The sequence below is a fragment of the Phoca vitulina genome, unplaced genomic scaffold, assembly GCF_004348235.1.
Source record: "Phoca vitulina isolate PV1807 unplaced genomic scaffold, GSC_HSeal_1.0 scaffold11, whole genome shotgun sequence".
Taxonomy (NCBI): Eukaryota; Metazoa; Chordata; class Mammalia; order Carnivora; family Phocidae; genus Phoca; species Phoca vitulina.
In genome coordinates this window covers 23833480-23857374 of record NW_022589714.1, presented here as the reverse complement: position 1 = coordinate 23857374, position 23895 = coordinate 23833480, and the positions used below count along the sequence as shown (strand labels likewise).

The 23895-nt window shown below is 34.8% G+C and overlaps 1 protein-coding gene across 1 annotated transcript in view; it reads right to left on the bottom strand.

The window, feature by feature from the left end:
* LOC116635773 (protein eyes shut homolog) overlaps nucleotides 1–23895 on the bottom strand; it is a 602300-nt gene that overhangs the window by 417004 nt on the left and 161401 nt on the right. Inside the window, exon 5 of the mRNA XM_032410093.1 lies at nucleotides 18282–18511. Within this exon, the coding sequence (XP_032265984.1) occupies nucleotides 18282–18402 (121 nt within the window). The 5' untranslated portion in view covers nucleotides 18403–18511. The remainder of the gene's footprint in view (nucleotides 1–18281; nucleotides 18512–23895) is intronic.

The window sequence follows — 23895 nt, the reverse complement described above, 5'->3', positions numbered from 1 at the left end:
GAGATATATCGGTGTGGCAGACGCTGTGGAACTCTTGCTGTCAAATCTTGCTGCCTTCCTTTTCCCACTTGTGTTGATCTCAAATGTGCTTCCTTAATAAAATCCTGCTTTATAATCTCTGGCAAGGATTCTGCTGCTTGGGGGAACTCATCTCTAACAACTGGGGAGCAAAGTAAGAAAAGAGCCTGACTAGCAAGCTGTTCTGGCAAAGTGAAGAGGCATCCTGCTGCTGAAGCAGTTTTCATAGGCTTCCCCTAAATCCAAAGTCCACAGTAATGGCTAAGCAGAACCCAAGAGGTTTCACAGGAGAGACTCATCTAGGTGTCAATAAATTTTAGAGCTAAAATGGGCTCTCAAATTCATTCTAACTCTGCCATTTCGAAGACAGAGAAACTGCTGGTCAAAAGAGTCATGATTTCCCTAATGCTATGTAACTAATTAAGGACTGGGCTGTGACTCAATTCCACTTTTTTTTTTTTTTTTCCTGAGCTTTTGTCACTTTATTGTTAACCAGTGAATGTTACCCAAAATTATAGATGTAATCGTAACTTAATTGTACAACACAAAATTATGCTAATGGTAAAAGCCTGTTGGAATTTACCAAATACTCATTAATATATTTCACATTTCTATATGAACATGTGCTCTCAACTGCTCATAAGAGTTATAACTGGTTTAATCACTATGAAAACCCATATTGCAAATAGTTGCTCCTGTTTAGAAAAATTCACACAGCTCAATTCCACATCTTTCACTCCCAAGCTACTGCCTTTTTCAGTAAACCTATGCTTCTCAAATGTATGTATTCCCAGGAATCTGCATCAGCATGTCAGATTTGCTTGCAGCCACAGGAGAAAGATGAAAGTTCCTGGAGAATGATTTCAATTACTCTTTATATCACAATGCATATGTTGCAGAGTGTAAAGAGCATGTGACTTTTAAGATAAAAGAGACAAAAGACTCTCAAGATCTTTGGAATTAAGCTTTGTCTTTAGAATCCTTTTGGGTAGAGTTAAATCACTTCTGCCACTAATAAACCAGTATAAAAGTTTGAAAAGAACTAACTGTAGGAAGAAATACCATCATTCCTAGATATTGGATTCTTTTCCATCTCTGTGATAATATAACAGCATTTACACGAGGACTTCACCTCTTTTCTCAAATTTCTTATTAAAGTCTCTAAACTGCAGACAATGGGTAATAATCACCTTCCCTTTTAAAGAGCAGTATTAAACATATCTAGGTAGTACATGCCATGGATGTACCTGCGATGTCAGAATGCACTTGCTGCTAGCACAGAATTATAATTAGCATCTACTAAGGATTAAGACTTTTGGTGCTTTTCCTGATTCCTTCTACCCGTGATTTGACCCAGAAGACTCTAGTTTTAGAAAGGAGGGTATCAAAGGGAGGGACAGAAGGGTGTGGACAGCTTCAAACTGGGTTTGGAAATGAAAGGGGATTAGTTAGTTAAATTAGATTAGACTTTTTAACACCTGCAAGTGACTGGAAAGCTTTGGGAAATATCCAGATTGTCACAAAATAAGGGGAAGAGAAATCTGGTAGAAATTTCTTAAAAGTTGGTGCTGGAAGAAATGAAATTATTTCTCGGTATAAACCTACAAGTCAGATCATTTAATAAACTAAATTCATTATGATGTCAATGTAGATGGCATTGTCTCAATGCACGTACCGTTTTTTATTTTTTTTAAGGGAGATTTAAAAATAGAAATGTACGGTGGTTAAAAAACAATTTTTGGCATCAAATACAGCTTGATTTGAGCTCTGGCTTTGCCCATCACTGCATAATCTAGGCAAATTACTTTCTTTGTATCTCAGTTTCTTCATCTGTAAGATGGGGATATTAATAGATGTAGTTTACACATTTTGTGGTCTATTCCCAGCCCACCAAAATTCCTCCTTCTTGGGTAGTGTTTTTTTTTTTTTTTTTTAAGATTTTATTTATTTATTTGACAGAGGGAGAGACAGCGAGAGAGGGAACACACCGGGGAGTGGGAAAGGGAGAAGCAGGCTCTCCGCTGAGCAGAGAGCCCCATACAGGGTTTGATCCCAGGACGCTGGGATCATGACCTGAGCCGAAGGCAGACACTTAACTGACTGAGCCACCCAGGCGCCCCTTGGGCAGCTGTTTTATGATCTCCTTCAGCAGCCAGGCTGGTACAACATACTTTTGGCCAGAGTGACTGGATTAGGGGTGGTCACTTTGGTCACGTGTCTTTTACCTAGGTTCCATCCAAGAAAGATTCAGTCTCTCCATGGGGGAAGGATTCTACAATGTTGATTCAAAAGCCACTGTCAGCTAAAAGATGGTGAGAAGAATGAAACATGACTCCATCAGAGGAACTACACACAGTGCTTTTGTTCTTAGTTCTAGTTCCTTTCTGGGAACAGCTCTGCATTCCCATTCTGGGGCTCTATGAAATGCCACCTTTATATTTCATAATGAAATTTTTCTATCTTTGCTTATGTTTACTTAGATCAAATAGGAAGGTTAGTTTTAAGACCTTGGACTCAAATCTCAATTCCAAAACTTACTGGCTGAGTAACCAGAGACAAATTAATTAAATACTCTATGTCCATTTTCTCTGAATTATGGGGATAGAATAGTATTTACTTCAAAATAAACTGGCATGATATATTCAATGTGCTAAATGGGAAAAATATGCAGTTAAGAATACTATATTCAGCAAGGCTATTATTCAAAACAAGAGAGAGAGTTTCTAAGACAAGCAAAAACTAAAGGAGTTTTGAACACTAAACTAGCTCTGCAAGAAATATTAAAGGGTACCCTTTGAGTGGGAAAGAAAGACCAAAAAAGCAACAAAGACAAGAAAGGAACAAAGAATCTACAGGAACAGTGACTTTACAGGTAATACAATGGCACTAAATTCATAGCTATCAGTAATTACTCTGAATGTAAATGGACTTAGTGCTCTGAAAAGAAGACACAAGTTATCAGAATGGATTAAAAAAACAAGACTTATCAATATACTGCTTATAAGAGACTCATTTTAGACCTAAAGACATCTTCAGATTGAAAGTGAAGGGGTGGAGAACCATCTATTATGTTAATGGAGGTCAAAAGAAAGCTGGAGTAGCTATACTTAGACAAACTAGATTTTAAGCCAAAGACTGTAATAAGAGATAAAGAAGGGCACTATATCATAATAAAGGGGTTTATCCAACAAGAAGATCTAACAATTGTAAATATTTATGACCCCAACTTGGGAGCACCCAAATATATAACAAACTAAAAGAAACTCATGGATAATAATACAGTAATAGTAGGGGACTTTAACACCCCACTTACAGCAATGGATAGGTCATCTAAGCAGAACACCAACAAGGAAACAATGGTTTGGAATGGCATACTGGACCAGAGGGACTTAACAGATACATTCAGAGCATTTCATCCTAAAGCAGCAGAATAGACATTCTTTTCTAGTACACATGGAACACCCTCCAGAATAGATCACATACTGGGTCACAAAATAGGCCTCAAACAGTACAAAAAGACTGAGATCATATCACGCATATTTTGAGACCACAACACTATGAAACTTGAAGTCAACCACAAGAAAAAATCTGGAAAGACCACAAATACATGGATATTAAAGAACATCCTACTAAAGAATGAATGGGTTAACCAGGAATGTAAAGAAGAAATTAAAAAAAAAATACATGGAAGCAAATTAAAATGAAAACACAACAGTCCAAAATCTTTGGGACACAGCAAAAGCAGTCCTAAGAGGGAAGTATATAGCAAGACAGGCCTTCCTCAAGAAGCAAGAAAAGTCTCAAATACACAAACTGACCTTCCACCTAAAGGAGTTGGGAAAAGAACAGCTGACTAAAACCAGCAGAAGGGAAGTAATTAAGATTAGATCAGAAATAAATGATATAGAAATAAACCCAGTAACAGTAGAATAGATCAACGAAACTAGGAGCTGGTTCTTTGAAAGAATTAACAAAACCGATAACCCCCTAGCCAGCCTTATCAAAAAGAAAAGAGAAAGGGCCCAAATAAATAAAATCACAAATGAAAGAGGATTGATTACAACCAACACTCCAGAAACACAAACAATTATAAGAGACTATTATGAACAATTATATGTCAACAAATTGAGCAATCTGGAAGAAATGGATAAATTCCTAGAAACATATAAACTACCAAAACTGAAACAGGAAGAAATAGAAGACCTGAACAGACCCATAACCAGAAAAGAAACTGAATCAGTAATCAAAAATCTCCAAAAAGAAGAGTCTAGGGCCAGATGGCTTCCCAGGGGACTTCTATCAAACATTTATTTATTTATTTATTTGAGAGAGAGATAGTGAGAGAGAGAGAGAGAGAGCACGAGCGGGGGAAGAGAGAGAAGCAGGCTCCCTGTCGAGCAGGGAGCCTGATGCGGGGCTCGATCCCAGGACCCTGGTATCATGACCTGAGCCGAAGGCAGACGCTTAACCGACTGAGCCACCCAGGCATCCCTCTATCAAACATTTAAAGAAGAATTAATACCTATACTTCTGAAGCTGTTCCCAAATAGAAATGGAAGCAAAACTTCCAAATTCTTTCTTGGAGGCCAGCCTTACCTCGATCCCAAAACCAGACAAAGACCCCACTAAAAAGGATAAATAGAGACCAATATCCTTGGTGAACATGGATGCAAAAATTCTCAACAACATACTAGCTAATTGAGTCCAACAACATTAAAAGGCTTATTCACCATGATCAAGTGGGATTTACTCATGGGCTGCAGGGTGGTTCAATATCTACAAATCAATCAACATGATACACCACATTAATAAAAGAAAGGATAAGAACCATATGATCCTCTCAATAGATGCAGAAAAAACATTTGACAAAATACAGCATCCTTTCTTCATAAAAACCCTCAAAAAGTAGGGATTGAAGGAACATACCTCAACATCATGTACGAAAGACCCACAGCTAATATCCTCACTGGGGAAAAACTGAGAGCTTTTCCCCAAAGGTCAGGAACACGACAGGGATGTCCACTCTCACCACTGTTGTTCAACATAGAACTGGAGGTCCTAGCCTCAGCAATAAGACAACAAAAAGAAATAAAAGGCATCCAAATCAGCAAGGAAGAAGTTAAACTTTCACTCTTCGCAGACAACGTGATACTCTACGTAGAAAACCTGAAGGACTCCACCAGAAACTGCTAGAACTGATACATGGATTGAGCAAAGTCGCAGGATATAAAATCTATGTACAGAAATCTGTTGCATTTCTGTACACCAATAATGAAGCAGCAGGAAGAGAATCCATGAACTGATCCCATTTACAATTGCACCAAAACCCATAAGATACCTAGGAATAAACCTAACCAAAGAAGTAAAAGATCTGTATGCTGAAAATTATAGAACACTTATTAAAGAAACTGAAGAAGACCCCCCAAAATGGAAAAACATTCCATGCTCTACTACTCAGCCATCCAAAAAAAAAAAAAAAAAAAGAAATCTTGCCATTTGCAATGATATGTATGCCATTTGCAACTAAAGGGTATTATGCTAAGTGAAATAAGTCAATCAGAAAAACAATGATTATGATCTCACTCATATGTGGAATTTAAGAAACAAAACAGAGGATCACAGGGGAAAGGAGGGAAAAATAAAGCAAGATGAAATCAGAGAGGGAGACAAACCATAAGAGACTCTTAGTCATAGGAAACAAACAGGATTGCTGGAGGGGATGGGAGTGGGGGAATGGGGTAACTGGGTGATGGATATTAAGGAGGGCATGTGATGTAATGAGCACTGGGTGTTATATAAGACTGATGAATCACTGAACTCTACTTCTGAAACTAATAATACACTATATGTTAATTAATTGAATTTAAATATAAAAAAAAACTCCATGCTCATGGATCGCAAAAACAAATATTGTTAAAATGTCTATACTAGCCAAAGTAATCTACACTTTAAATGCAATCCCAATCAAAATAACACCAGCATTTCTCATAGAACTAGAACAAATAATCCTAAAATTTGTATGGAACCAGAAAAGACCCCAAATAGCCAAAGTGATGTTGAGAAAAAAAGCAAAGTGGGAGGCATCACAATCCCAGACTTCAAGCTGTATTACAAAGCTGTAATCATTAAGACAGTTTGGTACTAGCACCAAAACAGACACATAGATCAATGGAATAGAATAGAAAACCCAGAAATTGACCCACAACTATATGGTCAAGTAATCTTTGACAAAGGAGGAAAGAATATTCAATGGAAAAAAGACAGTCTCTTCAACAAATGGTGTTGGGAAAACTGAATAGCCACATGCAGAAGAATGAAACTGGACCACTTTCTTACACCATACACAAAAATAAATTCAAAATAGATGAAAGACCTAAATGTGAGACAGGAAACCATCAGAATCCTAGAGGAGAACACAGGCAACAACCTCTCTGACCTTGGCCAAAGCAACTTCTTATTAGACGTGTCTTCAGAGGCAAGGGAAACAAAAGCAAAAATGAACTATTGGGACTTCCTCAAGACAAAAAGCTTCTGCATGGCCAAGGAAACAAACAAAAAACTAAAAGGCAACCCTTGGAATGGGAGAAGATATTTGCAAATGACATATTGGATAAAGGGCTACTATCCAGAATCTATAAAGAACTCATCAAAATTTACAACCAAAAAACAAATAATCCAGTTAAGAAATAGGCAGAAGACATGAAAAGACATTTCTCCAAAGAAGACATACAATGGCTAATAGACACATGAAAAGATGTTCAACATCACTCATCTTCAGGGAAATACAAATCAAAACCACAATGAAATACCACCTTATACCTGTCAGAATGGCTAAAATTAACAACTCAGAAAACAACAGATGTTGGCAAATATACAGAGAAAGAGGACACTTTTGCACTGTTGGTGGGAATGCAAACTGGTGCAGCCACACTCTGGAAAAAAGTATGGAGGTTCCTCAAAACATTAAAAACAGGGGCGCCTGGGAGGTTCCATCAGTTAAGCGTCCAAGTCTTGATTTGGGCTCAGGTCATGATCTCAGGGTCATGAGACTGAGCCCAGGGAGTCTGCTTCTTTCCCTCTGCCTCTGTCCATCCCCCCACTCTCTCTTTGTCTAAAAATAAATAAATAAATCTTTTTTAAAAAGTTAAAAATAGACCTACCTTATGACCCAGCAATTGCACTACTAGCTTTTTATCCAAAGGATACAAAAATGCTGATTTGAAGGGGCACATGCACCCCAGTGTTTATTGCAGTACAAGCAACAATAGCAAATTATACGAAGAGCCCAGATGCCCATCGACTGATGAATAAATAAAGAAGACGTGGTATATATATACAATGGACTATTACTCATCCATCAAAAATAATGAAATCTTTCCATTTGCAACAGTGTGGATGAAACTAGAGTGTATTATGCTAAGCAAAACAAGTCAGTCACAGAAAGACAAATATCATATGATTTCACTCCTATGTGGAATTAGGAAACAAAACAGATGAACATAGGGCAAGGGAAGGAAAAATGAAAGAAGATAAAAACAGAGAGGGAGGCAAACCATAAGAGACTCTTGACTATAGAGAACAAACTGAGGGTTGTTGGGGGGGATGGGCTAAATAGGTGATGGGCATTAAGGAGGACACTTGTTGGGATGAGCACTGGGTGTTATATGTAAGTGATGAATTACTATTTTATTCCTGAAACAAATACTACACTATATGTTAACTAACTTGAGTTAAAAAAAAAAAAAAGAGTAATGCCTAACACATACTAAGCATCCGGTAAATGTTAGCTATTATTTATTGAGTGGATTTCTATAACTGAGAGATGAAAATAACTTTGACTAATATTATCTGACTTACAGGGTTGGCACAAGGACTGAAAGAGAAAATGTATGAAAATAGCTTAGCATGGTATGTACCAAGTGTGAAATGGTAATTATTAGCTGTTATTGTCTGTCGCTTTCTTTCTTAGTTACTACACCTGATGTTAATCTACAGAAACACTATTATACAAAGCATCCATTCTTCATTTTAATCCACAAGCAGTGAATGGCACTGTAGACAAAAGGGTGACATACATGTGTGTGAAGATTGGTTTCAATTTCCACATCTCTATCTATCCAAATTTATTCATATCCATAGCTATGATCCTAGGACAGAAAATAAAGAGACATCTACAGAGACACCTTAACAAAATAGATGAAATCAATTGAAATTGATTTAGTATTTCAAGGACAGACAGTTTAAAGAATAAATTCTTTTGCTCAGGTGGTTCTCAATTTCATTAATAAAATTGTACTTATGAGTAAGGACATCATGTTGCCTCGTAAATACAAGTTCTATTAATTTTTTCCTGCCAACGGCACATCTGATGTAAAAGAAAATAGTTGCCTGAATATCATCACTTTCCTAGAGGCCACATAATTTATTCTTAATTAGCTCTGGTCATTATAGTCCTTTGTTTTGCCATTGTATAAATAACATTTGAAGGCGGGTTAACATTAGCCTTTGTTTTTACTGTTGTCTATTCTCCTATCATCTAAGTTTACATTTTTCAATTCTTTGGAGAAATATCTTCTAGGTAACTAGAAAACAGAATTTTCTCTCAAATCTTTATAAATATTACGATTTCACTGTAAATAGTATAATACAAAAGTATTAGTGTAGCTTTTTTTTACTATTATATAAAATGTTACAGTGACAGGAAGAGATTTCAACTAACTCTATTAATTTAATTATTAGAAGATATATTCTTATCTGGAAAAGCTTAATGTTTTCTTTGAAAAGGTATGGACTGCAGCAACTGAGAAAAAAACAGTCATTATATTTATCATCTGATCATAAAACTTCACTAAATTTCTTGAGAGCAGAAGCAATGGGTCCACGACAAATTTGGATATATAGATGAATGAAATGAATGGAACTGTTTTTCTCTTCATTAATTTGTTTTAGCCTCATCTTTAGTCTAAAAAAAATATTGGTACTTAACAGTTTTCCCTCAAAAAAGAACTGGTAAAAAGTCATTCTTACATATTCATTTTCACGGTAACATAATATTCTCTTTGTCTGAACATTCTCCTGCGATTCAAAAAACTGACATTTTCTCAGTTTTTAGTTTTGGAATTAATGACATTTCTTCCAAATAGATTTCTAAATATGTCTTCTTCTGCTCCCATTGAACACTACCCTGTTTTTCTTCTTTATTATAAGCACTCTATTTCAGAATCTGTATACCAGTTTGGATTATATATTTGAGTGTTTACTTTTTTATTGGCTTATACTTCTTGTAAATGACTTAAGGCAGGGACTATTACCATCTTATTCACCAATGTATGACCAGTATTGGAGGCTGTGCTTGGCACATAGTAAGTATGCAAAGAATTTGTGGTAGAAATATAAGTGCATGACTTCATCTAACTTAATTTATAAGTGAATTAATATAAGAATGAGAGAGAACTTTCATGGAATATCAACAACCCATTTTTTGTGTGAAAGGCCTTGTTTAATATACAAGTGTAATATGCATGTCTGACATACAGCCAAAGGTAGGACTGGTTATATAAATCTGGTAACTTTCAACGTATAGATGACATTTAGGGCTTCAGGATTCTGCTGTATCATCTCATCTAATAGTAGACAGATAATGCAAGCATGGATAAGTAAAAGAAGAGAGATCCAAATAAGTTTTCTAGTGTTTAATACATGACTGTTTAGTGCTTGCTATTTTAACAAATAAATAGTATAATTCAGTCTTTTGACTGAGACGTTTTATAACTTCAGCTGCTTTCATCTTCTCACCTTGTATTCTAATCAAACCTTTCAGTAGAAAAGTATCTTCATGTTCTCCCCATCTCAGTACTCAGTACTTGGCAACACCATCACAATTGTTACACCATTTTCCTTTCATCTTGTGAAACTGTGTGGTTCAATATGGTATCCACCAGACAAGTTGCTATTGAGATGAGGCTTGAAATGTGCCTACTTCAAATTAATGTGCTGTAAGTGTAAATTACACATCAGATGTGGAAGACTTAATATGAAAAAGAGAATTTCAATATTTCATTAATATTTTTACATTGTTTGATAATATTTTGGATATACTAGGCTAAATAAAGTATATTAAATTTTTCTTTTTTTATTTTTTAATGTAGCAAGAAGAAAATTTAAAAATTGCATTACATGCCTGGCATTCTATTATTATTGGACAGTGCATCTATATAACCACTGAAAATTAGGTATTTCATAATCACTGCATACCAACTTTTTTCTAATTATTACTTCTGTTTAAATATTTTCACCTTAAAGTGATTTCATAAGTAGCAGTCTAAAGAATTCTAATTAACTTTTTTTCTATTTTATAAGCAAATTTACCTTAGGACAAAAATACTTTAAACCTGTCAAGTAAAAGGACAATTAGTAAATTCATCAAATGTCATGTTTACATGTCTACAGTCAAATGTGTCTATATCCATCTAATGTACAAAGAGAGAGAGTAAGAGATAAGTTGGTACAATTGAAGTCATCATTCTCTTAATTTATAGAAGTTTATGTAATTGTTTATCTCAAATATATACAATAGACTCCTTTCTTTCTTTTTTCTTTCTTTCTTTCTTCCTTCCTTCCTTCCTTCCTTCCTTCGTTTTCTTTCTTTCGCCATTCAACTTGCAATCTACCATTGAACAACTCTGGAGAACATGCTGTGGCAGATAAAATACTGGATTTGGAATGTGGACATTGTGTTCTAGTTCTAGATTTGTCCTTAACTAGTAGTTTCCATGAGTTGCTTCTCTTGGACTTTGTTTCCATACTTGTGAAATTCTAGTTTCAACTACTTTAATTTTAAGGTGTTTTCCAACTGTAAATTGTTTTGATAGGCCAAAAAAGATCCTAAACGTATGTCTTAATAATCCTTCATATTTTGAATTTTTCTGTATGTGTGTGTGTTGTGCAATAAATCTGTTAGAAATAAATATATTTGCACATAATGAAGTCATGGAACTTGAATTCAGGATTGAAATGAGAAAGATAAGATACTTCCTACTTCCCAGTGTGCACATACATATATAAGTGTTTAGCTAGCTGGTCACTAACCTCTTGTAGAATAAGCCCACATCATTTGCTTTATTATCCATAATGTTTGTGCCCTGATAAAGTTTTACTGCATATGATTCAGCTTTTCAGTGGCTAGGTGGGACAGAAGATGGCAAAAGAAAGGAGAGAAAAAGGGACTTTTGGTGTGTCCTGTCTTTTACAATCACATTTTATACTACAGTTTTTCTTTTACATAAAATAATACACTACAAAAATAGTCCTTAGGATTGTAATTTTTGATAAAAAAATCTAAACTACTTTATAGTAGTTTACTATATAAAGATCTATTATACTTTCAAATTATAAACATCTGTTATATTTCCAAATTATTAGGAAACACTAGGATTAAAAGAGTTTTCATCCAATTTTTCTAGCCTGTTAAAATTATGTCTCCATTTGTCTGCCTTTTTTTTCCTCCTCACCATATCTTTTCTAAATTCTACTCCCATATTCATCATCCTGAAGCAATTTCTGATCACTATATCTTTTTCCCAATGAAAGTCATTGCTAATGAATTTATATATATATTTTTTAGGGGGGGCAGAGAGAGAGGGAGAGAGAGAATCTTAAGCAGGCTCCATGCCCAGTGTGGAGACATGGGGCTCAATCTCACAACCTTGAGATCATGACCTCAGCCGAAATCAAGAGTTGGATGCTTAACTGACTGAGCCACCTAGGCACCCCAACTAATAAATTAAGAAATCAATATTTTTAATCTGTCATTTGGGGTTCTCGGTCTCACCTGAATTTCCAGCTTTATTTCTCAGCTGATCTCACATACACCCTGCACTTTCACGCGAAACTAGACAACTCTCTTCTTCATGAATCTGCTCATTCTAATTCCTCCAACTCATCCTTCTAAGTACCATTTCAGATACCACTTTGTTCATGGAATATTTTTCCTGATTACCTAAATTGGATGTTAGAAAGGAACAATCTTCGTGAAAATATTTTGATAAGAGGTTTATATTGTGTTTGCAGGAAGAATGGCAACAAAAATTTTGCTAAATTATTCTACAATATAAATAAATAAAAATACCAGGAATGCAAGGAGAAAACAGAAATTAGAGAAGTGATGAGAATAGAGAGGAGAAATACCTGAAGAATTTTTAAGGAAAAGATTAATGTTTAATATTAAGGGGTGTGTGTGTGTGTGTGTGTGTGTGTGTACATGTGTGCTATAAAAGCCTTGTGTGAATGATTCTATTTTTGTGTGGAAATGAAGAAGAGGCCCATTGTTTGGGATCTTAGTAGATTTTATGATCCAGTTCTTACATTAGAAGCCTAAGGTAAAAAATGACTCCTCTTACCTATCTCCTTTCTGTCCTTCTCAGGCAGTGGGTTAGCATATGGCTGAGGTTTTGCCAATCAGAAAATTTCAAAATATTTCTTGGGACTCTGAAACTTAAGCAAATAACTCAGAACACGGTGATAGTATAAAAGCCCTTCTTCAGTGGTGGTGGTGGTGCTCCAGGCTATTCTTGGATGAGCCTCATTATGCTTCCTGTTTCCTGGTCCTCCAGAGTATCCTTCTGAGTGTATTTTCCAAGTTGGTTCCACTTGCTTTGCTCAATTCTGTGAGCATCAGATATCCATCTAATAAGCTTCCTTTTTCTATTATATGATCACATAAATTCCCTGAGGAATGACTACAGGTCCTAAGGTAGGCAGAATAATGGCTCCCTAAAGAGGTCCACACCCTAATCTCTAGGATCTATGCACATTTTACTTTATAAGGCAAAAGGGCATTAAGGTTGCAGTTGGAATTAAAATTGCTATCAGCTGATGTTAAACTACAGGGATTATCCTGGATTATCTGAATGGGCTCTGTGTAATAAGGGTCACTAAATGTAGAAAAGGGAAGTGGACACATAGATGGGGTCACATGGTATGAAAACGTCTAGACCCACCACTGTTTGCTTTGAAGATGAATGAAGGGGGCCATGAACTGAGGAATGAAGAAGCCCTCTAGAAGCTGGAAAAGGTAAGGTGTCTCCCCTAGAACCTCCAGAAAGGAACACAGCCCTGCCAACATCTTGATTTTAACCCACTAGGAATTATGTCAGACTTCTGATATACAGAACTTTAAGATAATAAACTTGTACTGTTGAAGTAACTAAGTGGTGTGATAATCAATTATGGAAGCAATAGAAAAATAATATAGGTCCTAAGTAATACATTGTTGGGGAGGAGGTGATGTTGAGCTGAGACTATGTAGCTTTAAAGGAGGTGGGAAATACCAGCTGACCTTTGTTATGCTTGTCTTCCTTTGCTTTGCAGCCCTTTCTCCACACCCCATGAGAACAACTACCTGAAAACTTAATGACAAAAATGTTTTCTTCATTTCATACCACCTCCAATGACTAACTCCATGTGTTATACATGTTAGGTGTTAATGTTTATTTAATTAAATGTGTTGAATTACAGTGCAATATACGAATGTTAATTAAGGCAATAAAGGAGACAAATAAAATAAATGTCATCCTTTTTTGATAGACAGAGGGGTATATGTATTCCCTCCTCATCCTATATGGAAATTTCTGGATTATTACCAGCATAAGTAGAGAGATTGATGGACAACAGCTTTTTACATAGTTACAAGCACCAGGATGAGGAGGGAGCCATCTTCTTCCACCAACTGAACACAGAGCTCCTTGCTGAAAAGTGTGCAGCAACTGATAGTGGAAAAGAGTGGAGAAGACTGGAGCCCCTCAGCCCAATCCTGCTTTCAAAACTGAAACCCTCTGTCTTTGATGATAGGTAATCTTGTCTCCTTTCAGCCCCCGTCCTTGACTTCAATCTCCATTCATTTTCAACTTAACATCTCACTATTTCAGCAGTTGCCGTTTACTAATAAATATGCAGCACTGCTCTAGGACTTAAAAAAATAAATTTTCAGACCTGAAAATTTTCAGTATTATGTTTGAAAAGGCCAATACCCATTTCTTCGCCCTTTGCTGATGATATAGACCATCAGTTCTTTGCAAAGGAGATAAATCATGTTATAAGACGCTGATTAATGCTCTGTTTTTCTGCCTTCTTGGCTCTGGGATGTCTGACATTCAGTCACCTGATCTAAAGTTAATAAATAAATTCAAACTTCTCTAGTTTGCCTTTAAAATATATTCTTGTTATGGTAAAAGCAAAGGCAGGTGTTAAGGCAGTCTTTTTTTTTTTCTTTTATAACAAGACAAAACACCTACTAAAACCTCTCGTTTTTATTTCTGGGTTTGCAATTTACTCAGTACAGTTGACCTTTAAACATATATGCGATATACACAGACAGGATATCAAATAAAACAAAAGATTTCTTGGTTTTAATGTATGGCATTTAAATACTCCTTTATTGCACTATTTATAAAACTGTTTTATAGAACAGTAAAAAGTATTGGGCTGTTTAAAAATGTTAATCCTATAATTAATAGTCAGAGGCATACGCTTTCCCCCAACACAAGGTACTGATATTCTAAATCTGTCACTCTGAACTTTACAGTAGGAGACAGCCATCTGCCTGCATGCAGCCATCTAAAACAAAGCAAGAATATATGCTCTATGTTTCCCCTGGTGAGATGCAGGATCATTATGATAAAAGTAGGCAACAAGGTTTAACTAATATGAATTAAGATAGCATGTGTTGAGAAAAAAAAACTCATTAAATCAAACTGATTCTATAAAAGTCAATGTTATTAGGTGATTGGATAGGGATGATTTGATAAAATAGAGCTCATTACGTACTGTCAAGTAGAAAGGAAATATGTGTGTGGGTGACCTGTTACTGAGTCTCATAGCCCTAAAAACCTTCTCTGTGTTACTGAATCTAGTAAGGTCTAGATTCAGTAAGGTCTCAATTTTAATTAAGGTCTATACCTAATTTACACCTCCATTTCACTATGAAAAATCAAAGTTGTTATGATAAAATACTTTAGTATTCTCTCACAAGTTAAGGATATTAACTGGAAGTAAAAAAGCAAGGTTGTGAAGAAAAATCAACTTCCAACATATCTTTACATATAGATGCCTGTGCAATTATATGTTTTTTTCAGAGAATCGTATTCCTTCATCATTGATATCTAGATTTTTCTGAAATTCAAATCTTGTTCATCTACTTTCTATATTTCAGTTTTACTGAAATCATTATGGAAATAGATATATGATTCTTTTCAGGTCACCTAATGTACTTTTCAGTTTAATGTTAGGTTGATCACAATAATAATACTCTCCAGTAAAAATTTAGATCAACATTAACATCTTTGGTTTTCTGACTTTCAAAATTTCATTTTTTAAAGAAAATGCTCTTTTCTTCCTGAAATAAAAATGCTTCTTACACAGATTAAAGAGTGAGAAAATTCAGAAATTCCATGCCATGCCATCATGTTAAATATGATTTTCTAACTAGTGTAGCAATAGAGCATGGTGGTTAAATGTGAAGTCTGGAGTCAGCCAAGATTGCTTCCAATTCTACCTCTACCACATACAAGTTGTGTGACCTTCAGCAAGTAATTTAATAGAGTCTAGGCCTTAGATTTCTCATTTGTAAATGGGGGTAATTTGCAGTGCCCACTTCAGCTGGGTTATTCTGAGGGTTAAGGGAAATTAGATGCACGAAGCACTCAGTGCAGTGTCTGGTAAATCAGAACTCTTCACAGTGATATTATGTAAATTTCATTCCTAAAGCTGAATTTCATATATTTTAGATGTTGAATGTACTCAATAAAGGACTCATTTAAGAAATTATTCTCATAGCAATTACCTTTAAATTCTAGGCATTTTAATACTGAGAATAGATAGATAGATAGATGATGGATAGATAGATAGAGATGGATTAATTGATTGATTTGGAGACTGTTTATCCAAATCAAGATTTTTACCAGGTAGGTGAAACACTGAAACTGGCACACAATACTGTTTATTGAAATCTACACTTAGGAATTGTGGCATCTGGCCAATCTAGATAATGCTATAAAAAGTCTCATCATGGTACTAGATTCCTGAACCATGGGTCTTAGGTGCCAGTTATCATCTGTCAATCTGGATTGTAAGATGCATACCCGTATGAATTATATTTAGAGCATTAGATTGAAAACACAAACCTGCGCTTGGCTTTCTTTATGACTGAAAGAAGAAAGGTACTTAATTCACAGGGATAAATGATTAAAAATAAATATAATTTTTACAGTTGGAGCATAGTACACCACATTCTAAAAATTACACTGAAATATTTCCCAAAAAAGGAGGCAAGAACAACAAAATCACAGATAATATTATAATAATGGATAATCTAAAAACAGTTCTATTGAATGAATTTTGTTTAGAGTATCACAAACCTCAGATATTACCGACTTAAAGTTTCTTAAAAAAAATCTCTAATTGGTAATAATTAGTCACAGCTTCTGATTATTTTGCACTTAGAAATAAATATTCTATAGTGGATTACCTAATTTTTATAATGCATGTCATCCAATTATTAGTCTTTAAAATACTGTAAATTCAACAGGAAAAAATGTAGAAGGTAGAAAGTGATTAATAATGCTGAAAAAAAATAAAATATCCTCAACAACAAATATAGAATAGATATTCCCAATTCTTTTCCTGAGGTCAGTCTCCTACATTCTGCCACCGAAAACACTAAATACAACTAAACTTCAGTCAAGCCTTGGGTTTAACTCCAAATAAACCTGGATTTCTCTCTTTCTGGAGGAAAGTATAGGTCTGTGCATCATTGTTAAAGCTACTCAGTAAGGAGTTAAAGGAGGGAGAACTGGGGATTCAGTGGGAGAGGTAAGGATTATGGCTGGAGGGTCATTTGTAGTCTAACATGTGTGACTGACCAGGAGATATAACCAATAACTAAGGACTCCTCATTTTGTAACATCAATTTCACTATCATTAGTAAATTTGGATTTAAAAAAAAAAACATTAAAAATCAAAGTATAGTTCAAGAAAGGTAAGAAAGGTATTTTTCTAAAACTCTACCTAACATGAAATTAAAAAAGGAAAAAGCCCTTTCAGAGTTTTAAATGGCTAAGTGTGGATCTAAAACAGCTTTACAATCCAAATTATGTCCCTAGAACTCTACTTACAGAATGTAATATAAATGATCTCACACTGTAGCGGAAGTCAAGTCTCATATTTTGCAGACTTAGGAAACATTCACTAAAAAATCAATAGTGATGTGTCCTCAAAAGCATTTTACAGTTAAAAAATAGACTTTAAGGACACATAATATTTATATAATGAGCATTAAAATAGACGAAGTTTACATTTCCATGCCTTTTACTATATTTACTTGCTTATTTGGCTGAAGATTAACACACAGCACTCATACAAGGTCATTTGGCAAGAAGAGCTGAATAATGTATTATGTGTTCCTATGAGTTTGCTTCCAGAGGTCCTACATTTTGCTATTTAAAAAAGGAAATATTTAACACAATCATGGATAAATAATGCAATTCTTTGCCACCTGGATCATTATCCAATAGTAATCCACATCCTCACTTACCTAATTTAGAACCAGTGATTAATTTTATATAGAAAACAATGTCACTTTTCAGCTCTTAGTGTAGGGACATGCATCATGACCCAATGCCTTTGTAATCTGCCCAGGGCGTTTCTGGCTCTAATTGCCCAACACTGCTTTAATTAACTGAGACTCGTAGGAGGCCATTAGATGTTGACAATAGGGAAATTTTCTTTTGATTCATAAATAGCTCCATTAATACTAAAACAATATTCCTAAACATCAAAAAATAATGTACTCTTCTTACCAAAATAATTTAAATATGGGTATCTGTTTATAAAATATAAAAAATAATGATTTGATTAACAACTAAGCAATAAAAATAGTATAAAGTAGAACTTAATTGTTTCTATGGTGACAAAGGATGGACTACACCATAATTTTAGAAGAAACCATATAAATAACACTACCTTTCAACTTTAACTCTTATTTTGTGTGACAATTAAAAATATAATCTGAATAACAATCCTAATGGAGAAAAAAAATCTTAGGTTTGCTTCTACAATACTGAACCAAAAGTGTTCTATCAGAATTCATTTTTAAATAAAATTATACAGATGTTTCTTGTTTGTGCTAGTATCTGTCAATGTGTACAATAAGGTTGCAATTCCCTTGTACCCTCTGGAGAAATTTTTAAAAATTAATGAAGATTGATTACCTTGTTCACAGAAACGGCCAGTAAAATGTAGTGGACAGTCACAGTGGAATGAGAACATACCACTGGAGAGGAAGACAGGATGGCAAGTGCCTCCATTGTGACACACATCCTCCTGGCACATGGATGGCGCTACAAGAAGGGAGCTGAGGGAAGTCCATAGGGAGCCAACCCCTTCTGTTACACCAGAAGGAGCAACAGAGGACACTGTAGACAGATTAGAATCCTGGGATCTAGGTTATAAAAAGATCAGAAAACACAATGTAAGTAAAAGTACATGAACTTAAACAGAAATAACAGAAACTCTGATTTAAAATAAGATGAAATAAAAACAATAGCATGCATGGTTTAACTGAGGATAAAGAGAATAGTCATGTTTGTTTTCCAGCTGTGGGATTTATAAATGTTGAAAATGCCTGAGTGACAGAATGTGACCCTAGGTGGATCACAGAGCTGTAGTCAATCTATATAGTTTTGAGAAGCTTAGTTAATTTCTTCTAAGTAGTAAAAAAACCTGGATGTATCAACCCCAAAAAGCCTAAGAGTCAGTTCTCTTATGTAAAATAATTTGATTTTGGCTACACATAGTTCTACTTTGGCTATTTTAACCCTCATGAACTGAAGATCAAGAAATTAGGCCATGTTACATTTTAATGGTAAAACTGCTTGAAACTGAATTATTTCTAGGTTGATTACTAGAAATATGTATTCTTCAAAATGACTTGCATTCATTTCTACAAGTTACCCAAGAGGTACCTTATGAATGCCTGCAAGTAATTCCCTATTTTCACAAATTTTACTACCAGCTTAATTTTTTTTCTTGTCTAATAATGATACAACAACAACAAAAAATCCCTTTGAATTAAGATGAAGTTCCTTGCTTTTACATTCAAAGCCTCTTGATAATGAATTTCTTCTTTGCTTTCCAGCCTATTTTATTGTGATCCCTAATAAGTACCTTAACTTCTCTCCTACCCAATTAAATTAGTATTCCTTAAAAACTCTGAACTTACTGAATTTTGGTAGTTTGAACTATTTTCTTTGCATTTTTGCTCCTTTCTTCTTATCTAAATTTCACCTAAAGTGCCAAGTCAAGATCTATATTATTTCCTCCATGTAGCCTTCTTTGTTGCTCCTGGTTCACTGACAAGAAATTAATATTTCTTTTATCTCTAAAATTCCATATGTTATTGTACCACTGCTAGAATATTTCCACTGGCTTGGAATATATTTTTTATTTTACATAGATCTACTTCAGCCAGGCTGAACACTGGTCATTGTTTTCTATCTTTCCTCCAGAAACAAATTCCTCATTTTGGGAGAATTCCTTATTCATAGTAAACATTCTATAAATATTTGTTGAATTAATGTCTTCAGAGTACTCCTGAGTATTACATACTGTTTGGAAGCAGTGCTTTTGGAATTTTCATTTAACACAATCATCAAGAGAATTATCCTTTTAATGTAAAAAAATCTTGCTATGATACAAATAATTGACAACTTAACTATCTGAGTAAATGTTTAATTTGTACATTGTCATAAAGAAAAAGCCTTGGCAGAAGAAGTCAGTTCGACGATAACCTCTGACTGATATTTAGAGACTTAGTTATTCTGCATCTCCTGTATACACCCATGTCAACTCACTGGGATAAAAAGAAGCTGAAGAAAGGGAGACCATTTATGAAAACATTTTACCAAAGTAATATTAATGTGCAGGTCAGTTCTTTTGTTTTACAATCCTTTTGCAACCTCAAATTCTTATTTATGGCGTTTAACACAGGTTGTAGCCATATGGTTATATTTATGATTAAGCTGTCTTCTCTCTCCTTGAATGCAGTCTCCATGAAGAATGGATGGATGGATCATCTCTGCTCTTTACTTCATTTTATCCCCGACAACAATGCTTATCCCCAAGTAGGCTCTCCAAGAAACATTTTATAAATTAATTTGAATAATTTTTGTACATATGCAATGGACCACAGTACTAACAAGAATAATAGCAAGTGAAAATAATTTTATCTTTGGGGTCAATTTCAGAACTCCATTACACAGCTCTTTAGTTTTATAAATAATATAAATTCTAACATTTTTGATGCAATCTTATAATCAATTTTCTCGGATTTCATTCTATTAGATTAACATAGTTCTTTCCATTTGAACTCATAATATAAGTTTGTCCCTTTAAAGTAACTTCCATCAAGTGCTGCTAATTAAAATTCATGGGATTTTTTACTTGGTATTCTATATTCTAATTTAATTTTTAGTTTTATTGTTTCTTAATGATTTCATCATTTTGTCTGTCTCTTGCTATGGACTTCATGAACTGCAGTCAATCATCTCTTTCAGGAATAAATTAGACTGAATTAAATGTCACTACTTCTTTCTCCCACAGTAGCTGCTAAGGCAGCCTATGTCTCACCTGAAAAAGTCAGTATGTTGCACCTTTCAGCTGCTAACTGATTATACAGAAATGATTACTATTAATTGATCCATCAATTAAAACATCAGGGTCATACATCAAATTTTGAAAACAGCATCAATATGATATATTCTGTTATTAAGATCAAATTTTGTATCTGATATATTACTATTAATAGTCCTTGACTTCCAGTATTTTTCTTTTCTTAAATTATAAATTATGTCATGACTCACCTATTTTAATGACTTTTTTTTAAAGGTTATTTACTTATTTGAGAGAGAGAGAGAGGGAGAGTGAGCACACAAGCAGCAGGGAGGGGCAGAAGGAGAAGCAGACTCCCCACTGAGCAGGGAGCCCGATGCAGGACTCCATCCCAGGACCCCGGGATCATGACCTGAGCCAAAGGCAGATGCTTAACCAACTGAGCCACCCAGATGCCCCATTATTTACCTATTTTAGAATTAAAATAACTGTTATTCAATTTTTTATATATTTAAAAAGAAACAAAAAATTCTTTGGATAACATTTTAACTTATTTTTACATAAAAGGTTAAAAATATCAAGTAAACATGGACATTTATTAAACCCAATTAGATGATGGTCATATTGATATAATTAGCAATGTAAAAAAAGGAGCATTAAAGTTGTAATTATTTTCATTCTAAAAATTATGAATGCATGAGACCTTAGAAATAAATCAAGATTCAGTGTTTTCAAAATTGTTTTTTAAATTAACAATACTGTAAAACTTCATTGCTTTTCTTATTTAAATACTAGTTTACTATCTAAAATAGTAAGTGTAAAGAATCTGCTTGACTGTCTCTCGGGTATCTTTGTGATGAACCAGTCACTGCTATAACAAGTAGTCACCTCTAATGACCTTTTTCTGAATGAATTAATGATTGAATGATATGTTAATTTTACTCAAAATCAAGCGTGACCCTTAGAGAAAGGCACCTTGATATGACAGTGATTGCAAATCATGTTGTGGGAGCTCTAGGTAGAACAAGAAAGGAGGACACACTACCTGTTGTCTCATTCCTGCCATTCTCCCGTTTCCAGAAAGTTCTACAGAATCATTTGCATGGCAGTCAACAAGTAGTTCACATTGCTGTAGCCTGAGGGATTTTGCTTGTCAGCTGACTTTATCACTGCTCAGCAGACATTTGTCTGGCTTCCACTTCTTAGAAATAATGGACTCACTCAAAAAGGTGAACCCTGGAAGCCCTGCTTTTTAAGCAGAAAAACATAACTTTTAAATTAGGATGAAGTATTAAAGGAAAGAAACTCAGCTGGAGGAATCTTGAGTTTGTACATACTCCATTCTACTTATCTTTCATCTACTTATCTTTTCACCTACTAGAATATACTAATTGACTCTTTACTTTTTCACCTAAAAATAACTCTTAGCAGGCTGCCCTATCAGTAGGTACAGTTCTTCATTTTCCTTTTAAAAGTTGCAAAGTGTTGTATTGTTTGGTTATACATCATTGATCCTACCAGTTTGGAATTAATATATTTAAGCTGTTTCAAGTTTTTCCCTATTATCTGAGTCATACATTCCTTTTCATAGCTATATTGAGATATACCCATTTAATGTGCAAGATCCAATAAATTTTAGTAGATCCAGAGTGGTGCAACCATCACCATAATCTAATTTTATATTTTCTCTTCCCTAAAAGAAACTATATCTATTAACAGTCACTCCCCACCACCTACCCTCAGCCTACATTTTGTATCTATACATTTGCCTGTTTTGGACACTTTATATAAATGGAATCATAATATGTGATCTTTCGTGACTGGCTTTTCCACTTACCATAATGTTTTCAGGGTACACTCATGCTTTTGTATATAACAAAACTTTATTGCTTTTTATCACTGATATGGATATACCACATCCTGTTTGTTACTTGATAGACATTTGAGCAGTTTTTAATTTTGGTCTATTTGAATAATGCAGCTATGAACATTCACGTTCAAGCTTTTGTCTGGATGTATGTTTTCAATTTTCTTGGATATATACCTAGGAACAGAATTGCTGAGTCATATATTTTATGTTTAAATTCTAAGCAACAGCTAAGCTATTTTCCAAAGAGGCTGTACCATTTTACAATCCTGCTAGTAAAATATTAGAGTTCCAATTTCTCCACATCCTTGTTGCATCATACATTCCTACAATTGTTCTATATATTTAAATTTTTTGTGGATTTTGACAAATTTCCCTTAAAATATTGCTATAGTTCATGTAATGGCAACTTACAACACATTTATGCCAATAGTTTTATTATTGAATTTTAAATCTTTAACAGTTACATAAAAACTATCAACTTACGGTTATTTCAATTTACTTTTTTTTTTTTTTTAAGATTTTATTTATTTGTCAGAGAGAAAGAGAGAGAAAGAGCATGAGCAGGGGGAGTGGCAGAGGGAGAGGGAGAAGCAGGCTCCCCACTGAGCAAGGAGCCTGATGATGTGGGACTTGATCCCAGGATCCTGGGATCATGACCTGAGCTGAAAGCAGACACTTAACCGACTGAGCCACCCAGGAGTTCCTCAATTTACATTTCTTTATTCATAAGTATGGTAAGCAGAATGACGGTCCCCTTAAATATATCCACATTCTAATCACTAACGTATGAATGTGTATGTTATAAGGTTGAAGATGGAATTAGGTTGCTAATCGGCTGTTTTATTTTTATTTTTAAAGATTTATTTATTTATTTATTTATTTGAGAGAGAAAGAGAGGCGGGGAGGGGCAGAGGGAGGGAGGCAGAGTCTCAAGCAGATTCTGCGCTAAGTGTGGCCCACACAGGGCATGATATCTCATGACCCTGAAATCACGACTGGAGCTGAAACAAAGAGTCAGTGCTTAACCAACTGCACCACCTAGGTGCCTCTAATTGGCTCGTTTTAACAGAGATATTATCCTAGATATCCTAGATACATCCACGTGGGCCCAATGTAATCACAAGTTGTCCTTAAAAGTGTAAGTTGGTGGCTTAGAAGAAGAGTCAGTGTCAAAAGGATGCGATGTGAAAAAGACTCAACTGACTATTGTTGGTTTTAAAGATGAAAGAGGGTCACTAGCCAAGGGGTGGAGAGCCTCTAAAAGCTGAATTCTTTGCTTGAGCCTCCAGAAAAAATGCAGTCCTACCAACACCTTGATTTTAGCCCAGTGACACTCATACCAAAAT